The sequence below is a fragment of the Zalophus californianus genome, chromosome 4, assembly GCF_009762305.2.
Source record: "Zalophus californianus isolate mZalCal1 chromosome 4, mZalCal1.pri.v2, whole genome shotgun sequence".
Classification (NCBI taxonomy): domain Eukaryota; kingdom Metazoa; phylum Chordata; class Mammalia; order Carnivora; family Otariidae; genus Zalophus; species Zalophus californianus.
In genome coordinates this window covers 117,559,722-117,574,931 of record NC_045598.1, presented here as the reverse complement: position 1 = coordinate 117,574,931, position 15,210 = coordinate 117,559,722, and the positions used below count along the sequence as shown (strand labels likewise).

Below are 15,210 nucleotides of genomic sequence, written 5' to 3'. Positions count from 1 at the left end.
GATATAAAATTAATGCACAGAAATCAGTGGGATTCCTATACACCAACAACAAACAGAAGAAAGAGAAATTAAGGAGTCAATTCCATTTACAATTGCACCCAAAACCATAAGATACCTAGGAATAAATTTAACCAAAGAGGCAAAGGATCTGTACTCAGAAAACTATAAAATACTCATGAAAGTAATTGAAGAAGACACAAAGAAATGGAAAAACGTTCCATGCTCATGGATTAGGAGAACAAACATTGTGAAGATGTCAATGCTACCTAGAGCAATCTACACATTCAATGCAATCCCCATCAAAATACCATCTACTTTTTTCAAAGAAATGGAACAAATAATCCTAAAATTTGTATGGAACCAGAAGAGACCCCGAATAGCCAGAGGAATGTTGAAAAAGAAAAGCAAAGCTGGTGGCATCACAATTCTGGACTTCCAGCTCTATTACAAAGCTGTCATCATCAGGACAGTATGGTACTGGCACAAAAACAGACACATAGATCAATGGAACAGAATAGAGAGCCCAGAAATGGACCCTGAACTCTATGGTCAACTAATCTTCAACAAAGCAGGAAAGAATGTCCAATGGATAAAAGACAGTCTCTTCAACAAATGGTGTTGGGAAAATTGGACAGCCACATGCAGAAGAATGAAACTGGACCATTTCTTTACACCACACAAAAATAGACTCAAAATGGTTGAAAGACCTCAATGTGAGACAGGAGTCCATCAAAATCCTAAAGGAGAGCACAGGCAGCAACCTCTTCGACCTCAGTGGCAGCAACTTCTTCCTAGAAACATCACAAAGGCAAGGGAAGCAAGGACAAAAATGAACTATTGGGACTTCATCAAGATAAAAAGCTTTTGTACAGCAAAAGAAACAGTCAACAAAACCAAAAGACAACCGACAGAATGGGAGAAGATATTTGCAAATGACATACCAGATAAAGGGCTAGTATCCAAAATCTATAAAGAACTTATCAAACTCAACACCCAAAGAACAAATAATCCAGTCAAGAAATGGGTGGAAGACATGAACAGACATTTTTCCAAAGAAGACATCCAAATGGCCAACAGACACATGAAAAAGTGTTCAATATCGCTCAGCATCAGGGAAATCCAAATCAAAACCTCAATGAGATACCACCTCACACCAGTCAGAATGGTTAAAATGAACAAGTCAGGAAACGACAGATGTTGGCGGGGATGCGGAGAAAGGGGAACCCTCCTACACTGTTGGTGGGAATGCAAGCTGGTGCAACCACTCTGGAAAACTGTATGGAGGTTCCTCAAAAAGTTGAAAATAGAGCTACCATATGATCCAGCAATTGCACTACTGGGTATTTACCCCAAAGATACAAATGTAGGGATCCGTAGGGGTATGTGCACCCCGATGTTTATAGCAGCAACGTCCACAATAGCCAAACTGTGGAAAGAGCCAAGATGTCCATTGACAGATGAATGGATAAAGAAGATGTGGTATATACAATGGATTATGCAGCCATCAAAAGGAATGATATCTTGCCATTTGCAATGACATGGATGGAATTGGAGGGTGTTACGCTGAGCGAAATAAGTCAATCAGAGAAAGACATGTATTATATGACCTCACTGATATGAGGAATTCTTAATCTCAGGAAACAAACTGAGTGTTAGTGGAGTGGAGAGGGTTGGGAGGGATGGGGTGGCTGGGTGATAGACATTGGGGAGGGTATGTGCTATGGTGAGCACTGTGACGTGTGCAAGACTGTTGAATCACAGATCTGTACCTCTGAAACAAATAATGCAATATATGGTAAGAAAAGAAAAAGAAGAAGAAGATAGCAGGAGGGGAAGAATGAAGGGGGGAAATCGGAGTGGGAGATGAACCATGAGAGACGATGGACTCTGAGAAACAAACTGAGGGTTCTAGAGGGGAGGGGGGTGGGGGGATCGGTTAGCCTGGTGATGGGTATTAAAGAGGGCACGTTCTGCATGGAGCACTGGGTGTTATGCACAAACAATGAATCATGGAACACTACATCAAAAACTAATGATTTAATGTATGGTGATTGACATAACAATAAAAATTAAAAATAAAATTTCGTTTTGGTATGTTTATTGCTTCAGTTTAGAAATACGGTTAATTTTCATATATTAATCTTGTATCCTGCAATCTTGCTTGTCTTTCACCATTAGGTAGGATGTTGGTTGTGGGTTTTCCACAGAAGTCCTTTATCATGTTGATTAAGTTACATCCTAGTCCTAGTTTGTTGAGTGTTTTTATCATTAAGGTATGTTGAACTTTGTCATATTTTTCCTCCATGTCTGTTGAAATGATCATGTGGTTTTTATCCTTTATTCTAATGAAATAATGTAATAAATACATTGATTTTTGGATTCTTTCTCCATTCCTCCAAGCAACATTAACACAGTTTGAGCACTGCTTTTTGAAATACTCTTTCTTCTCTTGACTTCATTATTCTATTTTTCTTCTACTTCACAGACTCCTTTTCCTCAGTCTTATTCTATATTCTGAGTGTCCAGGGCTTTGTCCTGAGCCCTCTTCTCTTCTGTTTGCACACTCCTTCCATGATTTTATCCAGTACCATGATCATCTCCATGCTAATGGCCCCCAATTTATATTTCCAGCCTTGATCTCTTTTTTGAGCTCAGAGCAAGATCCTACCACCTCCTTCATGTCTTCATTTTGTATTAACAATGCAAACTTAACTTGTTCAAAACAAAGTGATTATTTTCCACTGCTTTCCAAGTCTCCTTTAGCTCAGTTAAGGTTTTCAAAATATACCTATTTGCTAGCCAACAACTAGAAGTTCTGTTTTTCTCCTCCATCTTCCAAACCCAATCTAGTCATGTCTACTTCAAAATACATCCCAAATTCAATGACTTCTCATCATCTATATTGTTCAGGCCCAATCCAAACGACTAATATCTCTTCTTTGGACAACTGTATAAGCTTCTTAATATCTTGCATTCCTATTGTCAATTCTCTATGCAGCAGCCCATTGTCAATTCTCTATGCAGAGTCTGTTGCATAGAGAATTGATGGTCACATTGTACCACATCCTTACTTAAAAATTTACATTGCCTTCCCATTCCTTCATAATGAAACGTAAACCCCTTGTCATAACCTAAGAGATTCAACATGATCTGGGCCTTGCCTACCTCTCAGACTTCACCTTTCACCCTCCTCCCACACTTACCATGCCTAGACACACCATCTTTCATTCCATCCTGTAATGTACCAACCTTATTCCTGCCTCAAGGAATGGCTAGTTCTTTGACATCACTCAGATTTCAGCTTAAATGTTTTCTACCTTGAATATTCTATCTTAAGGAGAAACAGTCACACCTTACTCGCCAGTCACTCCCTATTCTATACAATTTAACTTTTATTTTCTTTAAAAAAATAAATGATATGAAACCATTCTTTTTATTCGCTTACCTTTCCAAAAAATAATCCATCCTCATTCGTTATGTAATGTAATGAATGTAAGCTCCAGGAGAGAAAATGTGGCCTCAGTAGTATCTGCCCTTAAACAGTATCTGACACATAGTAGGTGATCAATTACTATTTATTAAAGAAGTGAATAGGATATGTGAAAGATACAAAAACTATAAAGACAGAGCATCTTTCTTGAAGTAACTTGTAGTTTAGACAAAGAAATGTATATTTACTCATTAAAAGTATTTCTGAAATCTAGTACATTCAAAACCAGGTGTTTTGTTAGGAGTTGGGGAGATAAAGGTGCCCCTCTATCTTTATCTTAGTTTGGCCCTCATCATTACTTGTTTTAATTTCTAAAATAATCTCAAAATGTTTTTTTAATGAACATTTTCAAACACATACAAAGTAGAGGGACCAGTATAGTCAATTTTCAGACTTAACAATTACCACAGCTTTGCCGAATATGCTTCATTTAGTTATTTTTTCCTACTTTTTTCCTTTGCTGAAGTATCTTAAAGCAAACATGAAAGTCATGTAATTTTATTCCTGTGTCCTTCAGTAAGCATCTCTAAAAATATGAATGTTTTCTTACATAACTATATTGCCATTATCACCTTTAATTAATAATTCCTTACTAATATCTAATAATCTGTCAACAAATTTCCCTAATTGCCTCAAAAATATGTTTTATGATTGTTTTGTTTGAATCAGGATTTAAATAAGGTGTACACATTGTGTTTAGGTGTTCTTTAATCTAAAGAGCCCACTCTCCATTGTTTGTGTATTTTCAGAAACTAGATCAGTTTTTCTGTAGAATGTCTCACATGCCAGATTTCCCTTGTGGCTCCTTGTGGTGTCTCTTTCTACTATCGTTCATATTGTTTGTAAGTGGAATTTAGTTTTAGAGCCCTGACTTAACTCAGGTTCAACTTCTTGAGGAAGAATACTTCCTATGTGGTGCTGTGTACTTTACCCCAGGAGAAACACATTACTTTTTCCACCTTTAGAGATGCTAAGATGGATCAACGGGTTCTGTAAATCTCTCCATCTTGAGGTTCCCCTCGACCTTTCTCTCCTGTAATGGTTCCATCCATTACATGTTGCCTGATTCAATTTTTTAATTAGGAATTATAAAATGATGCTATCCTAATTTTATCATTTCTATCCTATTTATTATTTGAAGTTCTGTTTGAAAATAGAACTATTTGGTGGAAATACAATATGTATAAGGAAGTCAAAATAAATGTTTAATTTTTGCTCCTAATTACCGATTTTCACAATAAGGCATTAGCACCTTAGTTACTTACTAGGCATCCAGTGAGTTCTTAGAGTTATTTTTCTCTTTACTGCCTCTATGGTCTTGTTTTTTCTTTCTTTCTTTCTTTCTTTCTTTCTTTCTTTCTTTCTTTCTTTCTTTCTTTCTTTCTTTCTTTCTTTCTTTCTTTCTTTCTCTCTCTCTCTCTCTCTCTCACACACACACACACACACACACACACACACACGCTTTCTCTTTTTTGGTATCACAGTAAATTTATTATTTTTTATATATTTAATATCTATCAACTCTAGTCATTATTATTTTTATGCTCAAATGGTCACATAACTAATGGAAGCCTCTTCATACTGGCCCTTGTTCTTTTGACATAATCCATTAATCTTCCTTGCTTTGTGACACAAGATGTCCCAAGCACATCTTGTAAATTCCTGCCATATCCAGAATCAGTCATTCCTCCTGGAATGAGCCTGGGATTACTGTAGTGGGGAATGGTATTTAGACACCACAACACAGGCATTAGTTGTGTTCATAGTTATTGGATTGTCATTGCCTCTTGGTCTCCTTCATGGATAGTGCCAGGAAAGGAGTATTTTTGAAATTCAAAAAAAAATTAGTAAACATGCAGTTTACTGTATGTTAATTACACTTCAACAAAGGTGTTAAAAATTAAAAACAAAAATAATGCACATCAGTAGGCTCTATTTCAACCACTATTTTAAGTCTCAACATTGATAAGATAAAGATAACCATATGGAAAACACATAGCATATGGCACACTGCTATACACCATTCACAGTTCAGCAAATGAGTGTTGACAAATTATTTTCCGCACAAGCTCTCTATAAGAGAGATCAAGAAATCCTGAGTTTGGGGCTCCTGGGTGGCTCAGTCATTAAGCGTCTGCCTTCAGCTCAGGTCATGATCCCAGGGTCCTGGGATTGAGCCCCACATTGGGCTCCCTGCTCCATGGGAAGCCTGCTTCTCCCTCTCCCACTCCCCCTGCTTGTGTTCCTTCTCTCGCTTTGTCTCTCTCTGTCAAATAAATAATAAAAATAAAAAATCTAAAAAAAAATCCTAAGTTTATTTAAGTGAAACAACTAAGTACATCTGGAAAAAAAAATTTAAATTCACCTAATATCTTAGATCAGAAAAATCTCAGAAGGATCAAAGAAATAAAATATACAATGAAACCTCAGAAGCATCATTGAAAAGCCATGGGGATTTTTAAAAAAGAAGTTGTGAGAGACAAATCTGACCCCAAATCCGAAGGAATAAAAGTGTAATTAATTTGACAACAAAAGTATCTGCATGGTAAAAACCATCATTAGCAAAATTAGAAGATAAATGACAAACTGAAACATAGTATCTGCAACTCAGATCACAAATGAAGAGCTAATTTGCTTAACAGAGAGCTCCTACCAAATCTCTGAATAAAAACCAATAACCTAACAGAAAACATGGGTACAGGATATGAACAGACTATTCACAGGAAATAAAATACTCTAAATGGCTCTAAAATATATGAATCAGGCTTAATTCACCCAGGGTAAAAAAACACAATTTTAGATGAATGCTAAAAAAGCAGTAAAACTGATAAATTTTACTAAATCTTGATCCTTTCCTTTTAATAGTTTGTGTGATCAAATTGGAAGTAGACATAAAGTGGTTTTGGTGCCCACTGAGGCATGATGTCTATTTTGAGGAAAAGCACTTGTGAGATTGAATTGCAAGATGAACCAGCCTCTTTTTTCATCAAACATCATTTTTACTGGAAAAAAAAAAACTTGAAAAACAAACTGTGGTTATGTAGACATGTGTATTTGTTAGATATCTCCTGAGAAATGAACAAAGTAAGACTGTCACTTGAAGGAAAGCAATTAACAGCCAATTGCCAATGATAAAATTTGAGCTTTCGAGCAAAAATTAGGACTTTGGAATACTTGTATCTGCCACTATGGACTTCACACCTTCCTAATACTTAAAGGACTTTTCTGACAACATGAGTACTGATGTCAAGAAATATAATTTTTAAAATATTATATAGTACAAATAAATAAATAAAATCTTTAAAAAATTTTTTAAAAAAAGGAGCGCCTGGGTGGCTCAGTCGTTAAGCGTCTGCCTTCGGCTCAGGTCATGATCCCAGGGTCCTCAGATCGAGCCCTGCATCGGGCTCCCTGCTCAGCAGGAAGCCTGCTTCTCCCTCTCCCACTCCCCCTGCTTGTGTTCCCTCTCTCGCTGTGTCTCTCTGTCAAATAAATAAATAAAATCTTTAAAATAAATAAATATTACATAGTAAAATGTTATATAGTAAAATATGTCAACATTTAGAAGATCTGTGTAAGTCCGTGAACCAATATTTTCCAAGTGACCAATGCATGATGTTTCCAAAATCATGCATGAGTAGGGGTAAAAGAGCTATTCAAAGTACTAGAGAGACAAACAGATTTTATTATAAGAGAGTACAAAAAGGCCACTGATATGGTTTCAGAGTCTTATTGTACCTAATCTTTAAGAGACTCCCACTTAGCCAGTGTGAGTGCATCCAAGAAGAATATCCACAAATATCTGAATAGGTTATTAAAATCAACTTCTAATCTGTGCTCACACAGAATTTGTACACATAATTCAACCATAGCAACATATTGTGACAGACTGAATGCAGGAGCAGATATGAAAATTGAGCTTTCTTCTATTAAGTCAGACATTAAAGAGATTTGCAAAAATATGAAAACAATGAAAATAGCTATTTTTCATAAAATATATTAACAACAAATAAGTTTGTTATTATTTTTAAATAAATTAACAAATGTTTTTAGATGTCCACATTTTTAGTCTCTAATATAGCAAATACCAACAGACATAGGGCCACAATAATTTTTTTAAAAGATTTTATTTATTTATTTGAGAGAGAGAGAATGAGAGATAGAGAGCATGAGAGGGAAGAGGGTCAGAGGGAGAAGCAGACTCCCCGCTGAGCAGGGAGCCCGATGTGGCACTCGATCCCAGGACTCCAGGATCATGACCTGAGCCGAAGGCAGTCGCTTAACCAACTGAGCCACCCAGGCGCCCAGGGCTACAATAATTTTTAAGCATATAAAGAGTTACTAAGAATGAAAACTTTGAGAATCACTGTTCTGAAAAATTGCTAAAATTGACCCCAGAATAGAGATATCAAGGCAAATTAATTACCATAGAAGAAATGATAGTTCTACTTACCTCTCAATAAAACATGCATTCTACCAAGTCTAAGAGACACATAACCACACTAATGTATGAACTTTTCAAAGCATGAAGGAAAGCTTCCAAATTTCTTTGATGCCAGCAACATTACCACACACACACACACACACACACACACACACACACACACACACACACATATCTTAAAAACAATCTAATTTGGGGGCGCCTGAGTGGCTCCGTTGGTTAAGCATCTGCCTTCGGCTCCGGTCATGATCCCAGGCTCCTAGGATTGAGCCCCATGTAGGGCTCTCTACTCAGCGGGGAGTCTGCTTCTCCCTCTCCCTCTGTCCCTCCCCCTCTGTCCCTCCCCCTCTTCTTGCTCTCTCTCACACAAATAAAATCTTTAAAAAATATATTTTAAAAAAATCTCATTTGTAATATGTTTGTCATGAGATTTTTTTCCAGAAATGCAAAAAAGGCTCAATATTAAGAAACTTACTCACCATATTAATAGATTTAAAAAATCATATGAACACCTACTTAGTTACTGCAAAGGCATTTGACAAAATTCCAAAATCACTCCAAAATGAAATAGAAAATTTCTAAAAGGAACCATGGGATAATTAAAAAAAAATAATCTCAGAACATGAAGGGTCTTTCTTAGCAATCAATTAACTTCTTGATGAGTCCCATCCAGTGGGATATAAACATGGAAAACTTTTTTCTTCTAATTATTGGTTTCAACAGCATTGTGTCACTCATCTTTTCCCATCCCTTAATTAAAATCTAGGAAAGAGTCAATGACTTTCCAGTAACTTCAGGTTTTAAAACTCAGTCCAACTCAGTTTGAAACCCTAAATGGATCCAATTCAAAGCTTTGTCCTTGCTATCACTGGTAGACTTGTGCTTGAGTGAAGAAACTATAACATGTATAATCCAAACTGGAGCACTCCTGAGTGAAGTTTAGCACTAGTAATAGTAACATCTTGGTCGTGTACTGAGGCTATCCTGGCTAAATCGGATGAATGGCCACCTGAGATCAAAGGACTTGAAATGGGGAGAGGGGAGTCTCCTCCGCTATTTCAAGTCTCCTCCCCTGTGGATTCTATAACTAGCTCCCCTGGTGTTGGGGAGCAGGAAGGAGGGACGCCAAGCCATCTTGAATGTCTGGCAATGTGTTGGTGGTGAAGAGATATTCTTGGATTTGTTTATTTCCACGCGATAGCCTTTCAAAGTGGGAAGATCACATAGTCCAGCACCCTTCTTTTACAATGAGACGACTAAGGCCCGTGTAGATGGGATGACTCCTGAGAGGTGGCTGTCCTAGCAGTGGACTTAAGCATGTCCTCACAACTCCTGTCAGTGCCCCCTTTGCTGCAGTACAGCTGCCTCTCCTACACATGCCCATCAGAGCCAGGACCAGTGCAAGGCCTTGAGAGGTACTCACCTCAGGTGTAATACTTAAGGGGTGCCAGTGCTGAGGTCTTGTCTGAAAGCTCGACCAAGGAGAGATCTGCTTCCAAAGTCACATGGTTGTTGGTAGAATTTCAGTTCTTTGGGGGCTGTTGGACTGGAAGCTTCAGTTTGTGCTGGCTGTTGGCCACAGGCTACCCTCATTTCCTTGCCTGTGGTCCTCTCCCTTTAGCAGCTCCCAATATGGCAGCTTGCTTCATCAATACTAGCAAGGGAGAGAGTCTGCTATAGAACCCTGTTTAATCTATTCATGGAAGTGAGATCCCAGCACGTTTGCAAAATTCTAGCGTTTAGAGCAAGTCACACATTTCCACATTTAAGAGGAGATTCCACAAGGCCATGAATAACAGGTGGTAGAGATCACTGGGGGCCATATTTGAGGCTGTCCACCACACAAGCAATGCAGCAGAATTAGTGTGTGGTGAAAGCCATAGGTTCCATAAAGGGAGGCAAACGGTATTTTCTAAAAAGTTGTACCAATTCTATATAACACGAAAAGCACAACTTCAGGGGAAAAAATGATTGGTAAGTGAATCTAACCATGGCTCCCCTGCATGATATCAGGATCACAAAAGTGTGACCATGGGAGTCCTCCGCAGGTTATCTGCTAAAACTAGGAAATGGCACCATGTGACAGAAGTAGACCAATTTTTCAGAGGGAAGTTCAAGAAATGTTAGAATCTCTAGGCCTGCAGGCCTGGGAATAGGAGAAAGAAAGGGGAGAAAGAAGTACTGTGAGGCCTGGTGGATAGGACATTCAGTTCCTATCCCTGCAGAGAATTCTGTGAGCTGTTAAATATGCTGTTAAATATGATTGAAAATTACCAACCCAATGCAAGTTCCATAGGAATCATTCTCAATGAAAAGATCTGTGTCCCTAGTTCTGTTCCATTGCTCACTTCCGTGAAATGATTTTAATGAGCAAATAGAGTTAACTGGCATTGAGAATCTACAGAACTTCAAACTGAAACAATGAAAGAGTTAAAAAATAAGGATTCAATCTTACAATAGACACATATTAGTAGCTCAATAAAATCTCTAACCTCAAATAGTGAAATGCAGAGAGCCTTGCTATGCTATGTTATTTCACATAATAGGATTCTATACCTCATGGGTAAGTACACCTACTAATGATAATGGTAAGAGCTAATATATAGTGAGAGACACCATAGTGTAGAGGGTAAGAGTGCAGACTCTGGAGTTAGACTGCAGGGGTTCAAACACCAGCTTTTCCTGTGACCTTGGGCAGGCCACCTAACCTTAGCTTTGTCATGTATAAAATACGAATAACAGCACTTATGTTCCAGGGTTGATGTGAGGATCAAACAAACCGATATTAGTACAGTGCTGGCTACTCTCATGTTCCCAGTAATGTTCTAAGTCCTTACCTGTAATCCTTGTAAACCACAAGGAATTGACTCCACATTTCACTCTCCTACCAATAAGACATGGGTAACCACGAGAGAAAGTTTTAAACTCTTTCTGGTTTTTATCCTTAAATTTCAGACTTTATTCTTAAATTTTAGCACGAAGTTATTTAGATAAAAAAATTCTGCAAATAAAAGTGTCAAACAGACACTCGACACATTCCTTTGGAAAATTTGCCTTTGTTTTACTAATAACATGTGTACCATGAATTAAGTAGTTTTTAACTTTTGTTAATTTCCTTTTGTGAGTGGTATGATGACACTGTCATTGCAGCAAAAGACCAGTAGATGGCTGTCCACAGAAAGGAACAAATACCTACAGTGAGAATTCTTAGGAGATCATTTAAAAAGACCTACAAAAATCAGCAAAGGAAGGCTATGGATAGATATATTGAAAACACAGAGTTTGCAATGGTCTTAAGAATATTTTTTTAATTTTAAAATGAAACAGATATTTAATTCCTCCTTTTCACAGTAAAATTCTTCATTACACTGCTGAAGGAAGTATCTATTTGGGTATAACCTTCCCAAAGTCCAACTTACTTAACAGCAAAGTACTTATAATCTTATAGTCTGCATATCCTTTGATTAAGCCACCAAAGGATACGTATATCTAGTAATTGATCTAAGGCATTAAAGATGGCATACTGTCTTTTCTTCTTTTGGATAAATTGTTAATTTTTACTTTTTCTCCAATATCTTATGTTATGTTAAAACATACTTTCTTAATGAAAATGTGGGGCCCACAGGAGCAGTTAACTTTCAAAAGAAAAATACAACAAAATGTCTCAATTAAACATAAATTTGAAAATAGTGGTGCTTTCATTACATTTTTCTATTATCTCAACCAGCTGTTTCCTTAGTTCTAGTCACATCAACAATTTTTCCCATACACGCTGAGCCACATTTAGCCTTTTTCTATACTGAAATTCTTTTCTAAGGTCAAGGAAGTTAATTTGTTCACCATTTTCTCAAGTACTTGAAGGGGAAAGGAAACCTAAGAATAGCTGTACCAGAGTTGTTCCTAAAAAAAAAAAAAATCACAAACACACTTCTCAAGCATTCCTACTGGTAGCCATAGCAATAAGTTAAAGCCCTAAGTTATGAAGTCTCATTTAGGTTACAGCTAGTAAAAACTAAGAATGCAGGTTTTCAGATTTTTTGCTGCAAATTCTACTAATTACTAATATGTTTTTTACAGCCGGATGACACTATAGAATAACTGAACTAGAAATATACAAACTTTAATATTTAAATTAATTGGTAAATGGCAGAAAAATCTAGTATACATATTTTTGTGAGCCAAAGAAAGCCAGCTATTAGCTATGCCCAGTTATCACCAAACAAGTTCATGCTATTATTTGATAAAAGTTTTAAGTATAATTTCCCTTCAAAGAACAGAAGAGAAAGGCTCAAGAAGGAGCCCTAATGGGAGGGGTCAGAGGTCCGTCCTTCACCAGTTCTGTGTGTCTGAGCAAATTAACTCTCCTGCACTCAGCAGTTTACCTGTAAATTCAGGAGGTTATTTACTCTTCCTTCCGCCCTGTACCAAAACCGGTCTTACCTATTTCGTTCTACTTAACCACTCTGTCATCTTTAAGTATATGTGTCCTTATGCTCTCTCTCCCGGCTACCCAAGTCAGTTGACCGCTCTTGGTTTTTCCACTGTACTTTGTCCCGTACCCTCAGTATTAGGGAGATCTTGAAGGATCTTATCCGATATTAGCTTATCCGAACAGAAGGGAAATAACATGTTTTAGAGTTAGGGAGACGTCCTGGGTCTCCAGAATGGGCCTCCGGATGCACAGGATAATCCTGGCAGCCAGGCATTTTTGCCCTCACTTTCCCGGAGGGAAATAACCCAAGTTCAGGTGTTTCTAGAAACGGATCAGATGCATCCGCCGCTCTGGGAAGCCAGAAGGCGAAATATCACGAAAATGTATTTCAGGCTATGAAAAAGGTTTAAAACAACACGCCCAGGTTGTCAGTCATTTTTCCTAATATCCACGTGAGTTAAACTCAGAAAATTACCCGCCTGCTCAGAGAACGAGTGATTTGGTTTGTATAGGAAGCAACATTTGCACTGTAAAAACCACTGGAATCTTTGCAGAGGGCAGGGGTAGGTGCATTAGGAAGAGGAGTTTCTCAGGTTTTAGGTCATAGTCTCCCTGTCATCTCTTCCAGGTGGCCAGAGGACCGCGGTAACCGCAAGGGCGGGGACGCCACCTCGAGGGGCTCTAACTCCTCCCGGCCGAAAGGGGGCAGCCACAGCCACGTCTTTCCCGCCAACTCCACGGGAGCTCCAGCCCCGGCTCGCGCAGCCGCCTCCGGAGCCCTCAGGGCAATTCCTCTTCCGGGGCAGCGCGAAGGCGCGTGCGGGACCCGGATGCAGACGGAGGGCAGCTATATAAGCGCCACGCAGGCCTCACGCTTTTCTCTTTGAGGAAGACGCGGTCGCAGCTGCAGCGGTGCTTTGCACGCCCCGCTCCTGCTCCTGACTCACCGCTGTTCGCTCTCACTGAGGAACAAGTCGGTCAGGAAGCCGCGCCGCAGCCATGGTGAGGCGGGGCCCGGCGCCGCGTGGTTGGGGACGCGGGGGGACATGGTCCCTTCTGGGGACGGATTCCGGGATGGGAGGAAGCGGTGGGAGTACGAGCCTCACTTAGTAAAGAGGGGTCGTGAAATGGTGGAGGAGCTTAGGAAGTCTCTTCGTTAAGGTTGTTTCCAGGCATCTGAAAGAAACCTGTTCCCATTGTGTAATAATAGGCTTTTAAAGACACCGGGAAGACACCTGTGGAACCGGAGGTGGCGATTCACCGAATTAGAATTACTCTCACCAGCCGCAACGTAAAATCTTTGGAAAAGGGTCAGTACGGTATTTTCAGGGTGAGACCTTTGGGTAAAAAGAAGAATGAATTTGGTTTTGTTGGCTGTACCAGATTGACTCAGAAGTCAAGTGACAAGTCGCTTGGTTTAAAAAAGGCAAAGGAAGAGTGATCTGTGTTAACTGTTAGTGTGTTTTTTAAATCCTTGTTGGCGATGAGGAGACAATTACTGTGTTGAATAATGATGATGTTTTTATTTATACGCTATTCTGAGCCAGCATCGGTTAAAATTCCTGACGCCGACCTTTGTTTTGAAAGAACTGAAAGATGCTTTCATTTTTCTGTAGTATGTGCTGACTTGATCAGAGGCGCAAAGGAAAAGAATCTCAAAGTGAAAGGACCGGTTCGGATGCCTACCAAGGTGAAATAAATGGGGGTGTACAAAGCGAAAGAAAAATTAATGGGAGAATTTGGTTCATGTTAAGTACCTGATTTTCGTAGGTAACTGTTAAGTCTTTGCTGCTTCTTTCTTGGGTGGGGTATGGTGCTTTTATAAGGGCACTGTCCTGGCTGAGAAAAAAATGGACTTGCCATTGTAAATTGATGGTGATATACGTAAAAGGGAAAGATGCTCTGGGAAGTATTCAAAAATAAGTAATGGTTTTGCAGGTGTCCTAGGGATAAGCATAAAACCATAAATGCTTGGTTTCCTTTGTCTTTTGTTGCAGACTCTGAGAATCACTACAAGAAAAACTCCTTGTGGTGAAGGTTCTAAGACCTGGGATCGTTTTCAGATGAGGATCCACAAGCGACTCATTGATTTGCACAGTCCTTCTGAGATTGTTAAGCAGATTACTTCCATCAGTATTGAGCCAGGAGTTGAGGTTGAAGTCACCATTGCAGATGCTTAAATCAACCTTTTTAATAAATTGATTATCAGTTGTTAAATCTTGTTGACTTTCATTCCTAATACCCATGTAGTTTAGGAATACAGAGTTGTGCTACGGAATTTCATCCACCTTTAGAGTAGTCAAAATTAGACGTATCCTAGGGGTGGGTGGTCTATCCTCTTTTCATTGTATCTCAGGCCACTAAAGCAGTTGACACTTGACATCATTTGAAAATGAATTGTATTAACTAAATACATGGAGACCTTAGCATTGAGAATATATACAATGTGGTGGTTCATAACTGGCTGCATATTAGAGCTTTTGGAAAACACATCTGGGTTTTACCCCCCAAAATTCTGATTTTAAGTGAATACAGGGTGCTGCTTTTGTGGGCAGGTAACTAACATTGGAAACAGTAAGTTCTGCTGATTAGTACAACCTTCCTCTTGACATTAGGCTAGAGTAAATTTTGCAGATTCTTAAGTGTTTTGGAAATATTGGCCTTTATATTAAGCAGTTTTGCAGAGAAATGTTTTAATTACGTTAACATTTAGGTTATATCTATAGAACTGTATTTTATATACAGTCCTTGGTATTTTAATGTGCTATACTAACGTTTATATAAATGTTTAATACACCATGTCAACTTAGAGAAAAGAATGTCATAGTAGAGCAAATTTATTTA

The 15,210-nt window shown here is 38.6% G+C and overlaps 1 protein-coding gene and 1 non-coding gene across 2 annotated transcripts; both read left to right on the top strand.

Annotated features, from left to right (window-relative positions):
* Positions 1–13,176: 13,176 nt before the first annotated feature.
* On the top strand, positions 13,177–14,583 carry RPS20 (ribosomal protein S20). The gene is made up of 4 exons (XM_027613934.2): positions 13,177–13,368; positions 13,577–13,676; positions 13,983–14,056; positions 14,364–14,583. The coding sequence occupies exons 1-4, from the start codon at positions 13,366–13,368 to the stop codon at positions 14,544–14,546; spliced, it is 360 nt and encodes a 119-aa protein (XP_027469735.1). The 5' UTR covers positions 13,177–13,365; the 3' UTR covers positions 14,547–14,583.
* Positions 13,845–13,915, top strand: LOC113917769. The gene has a single exon (XR_003518351.1). It is a non-coding gene; the product is annotated as a small nucleolar RNA U54 (small nucleolar RNA).
* Positions 14,584–15,210: the final 627 nt, after the last annotated feature.

What these genes read in the sequence shown, in the direction of transcription:
- RPS20 (XM_027613934.2), top strand. An exon ending in CGTAAAATCTTTGGAAAAGG is followed by an intron (nt 13,677 to 13,982) that starts GTCAGTACGGTA and finishes ATTTTTCTGTAG; the next exon opens with TATGTGCTGACTTGATCAGA. An exon ending in CGGTTCGGATGCCTACCAAG is followed by an intron (nt 14,057 to 14,363) that starts GTGAAATAAATG and finishes CTTTTGTTGCAG; the next exon opens with ACTCTGAGAATCACTACAAG.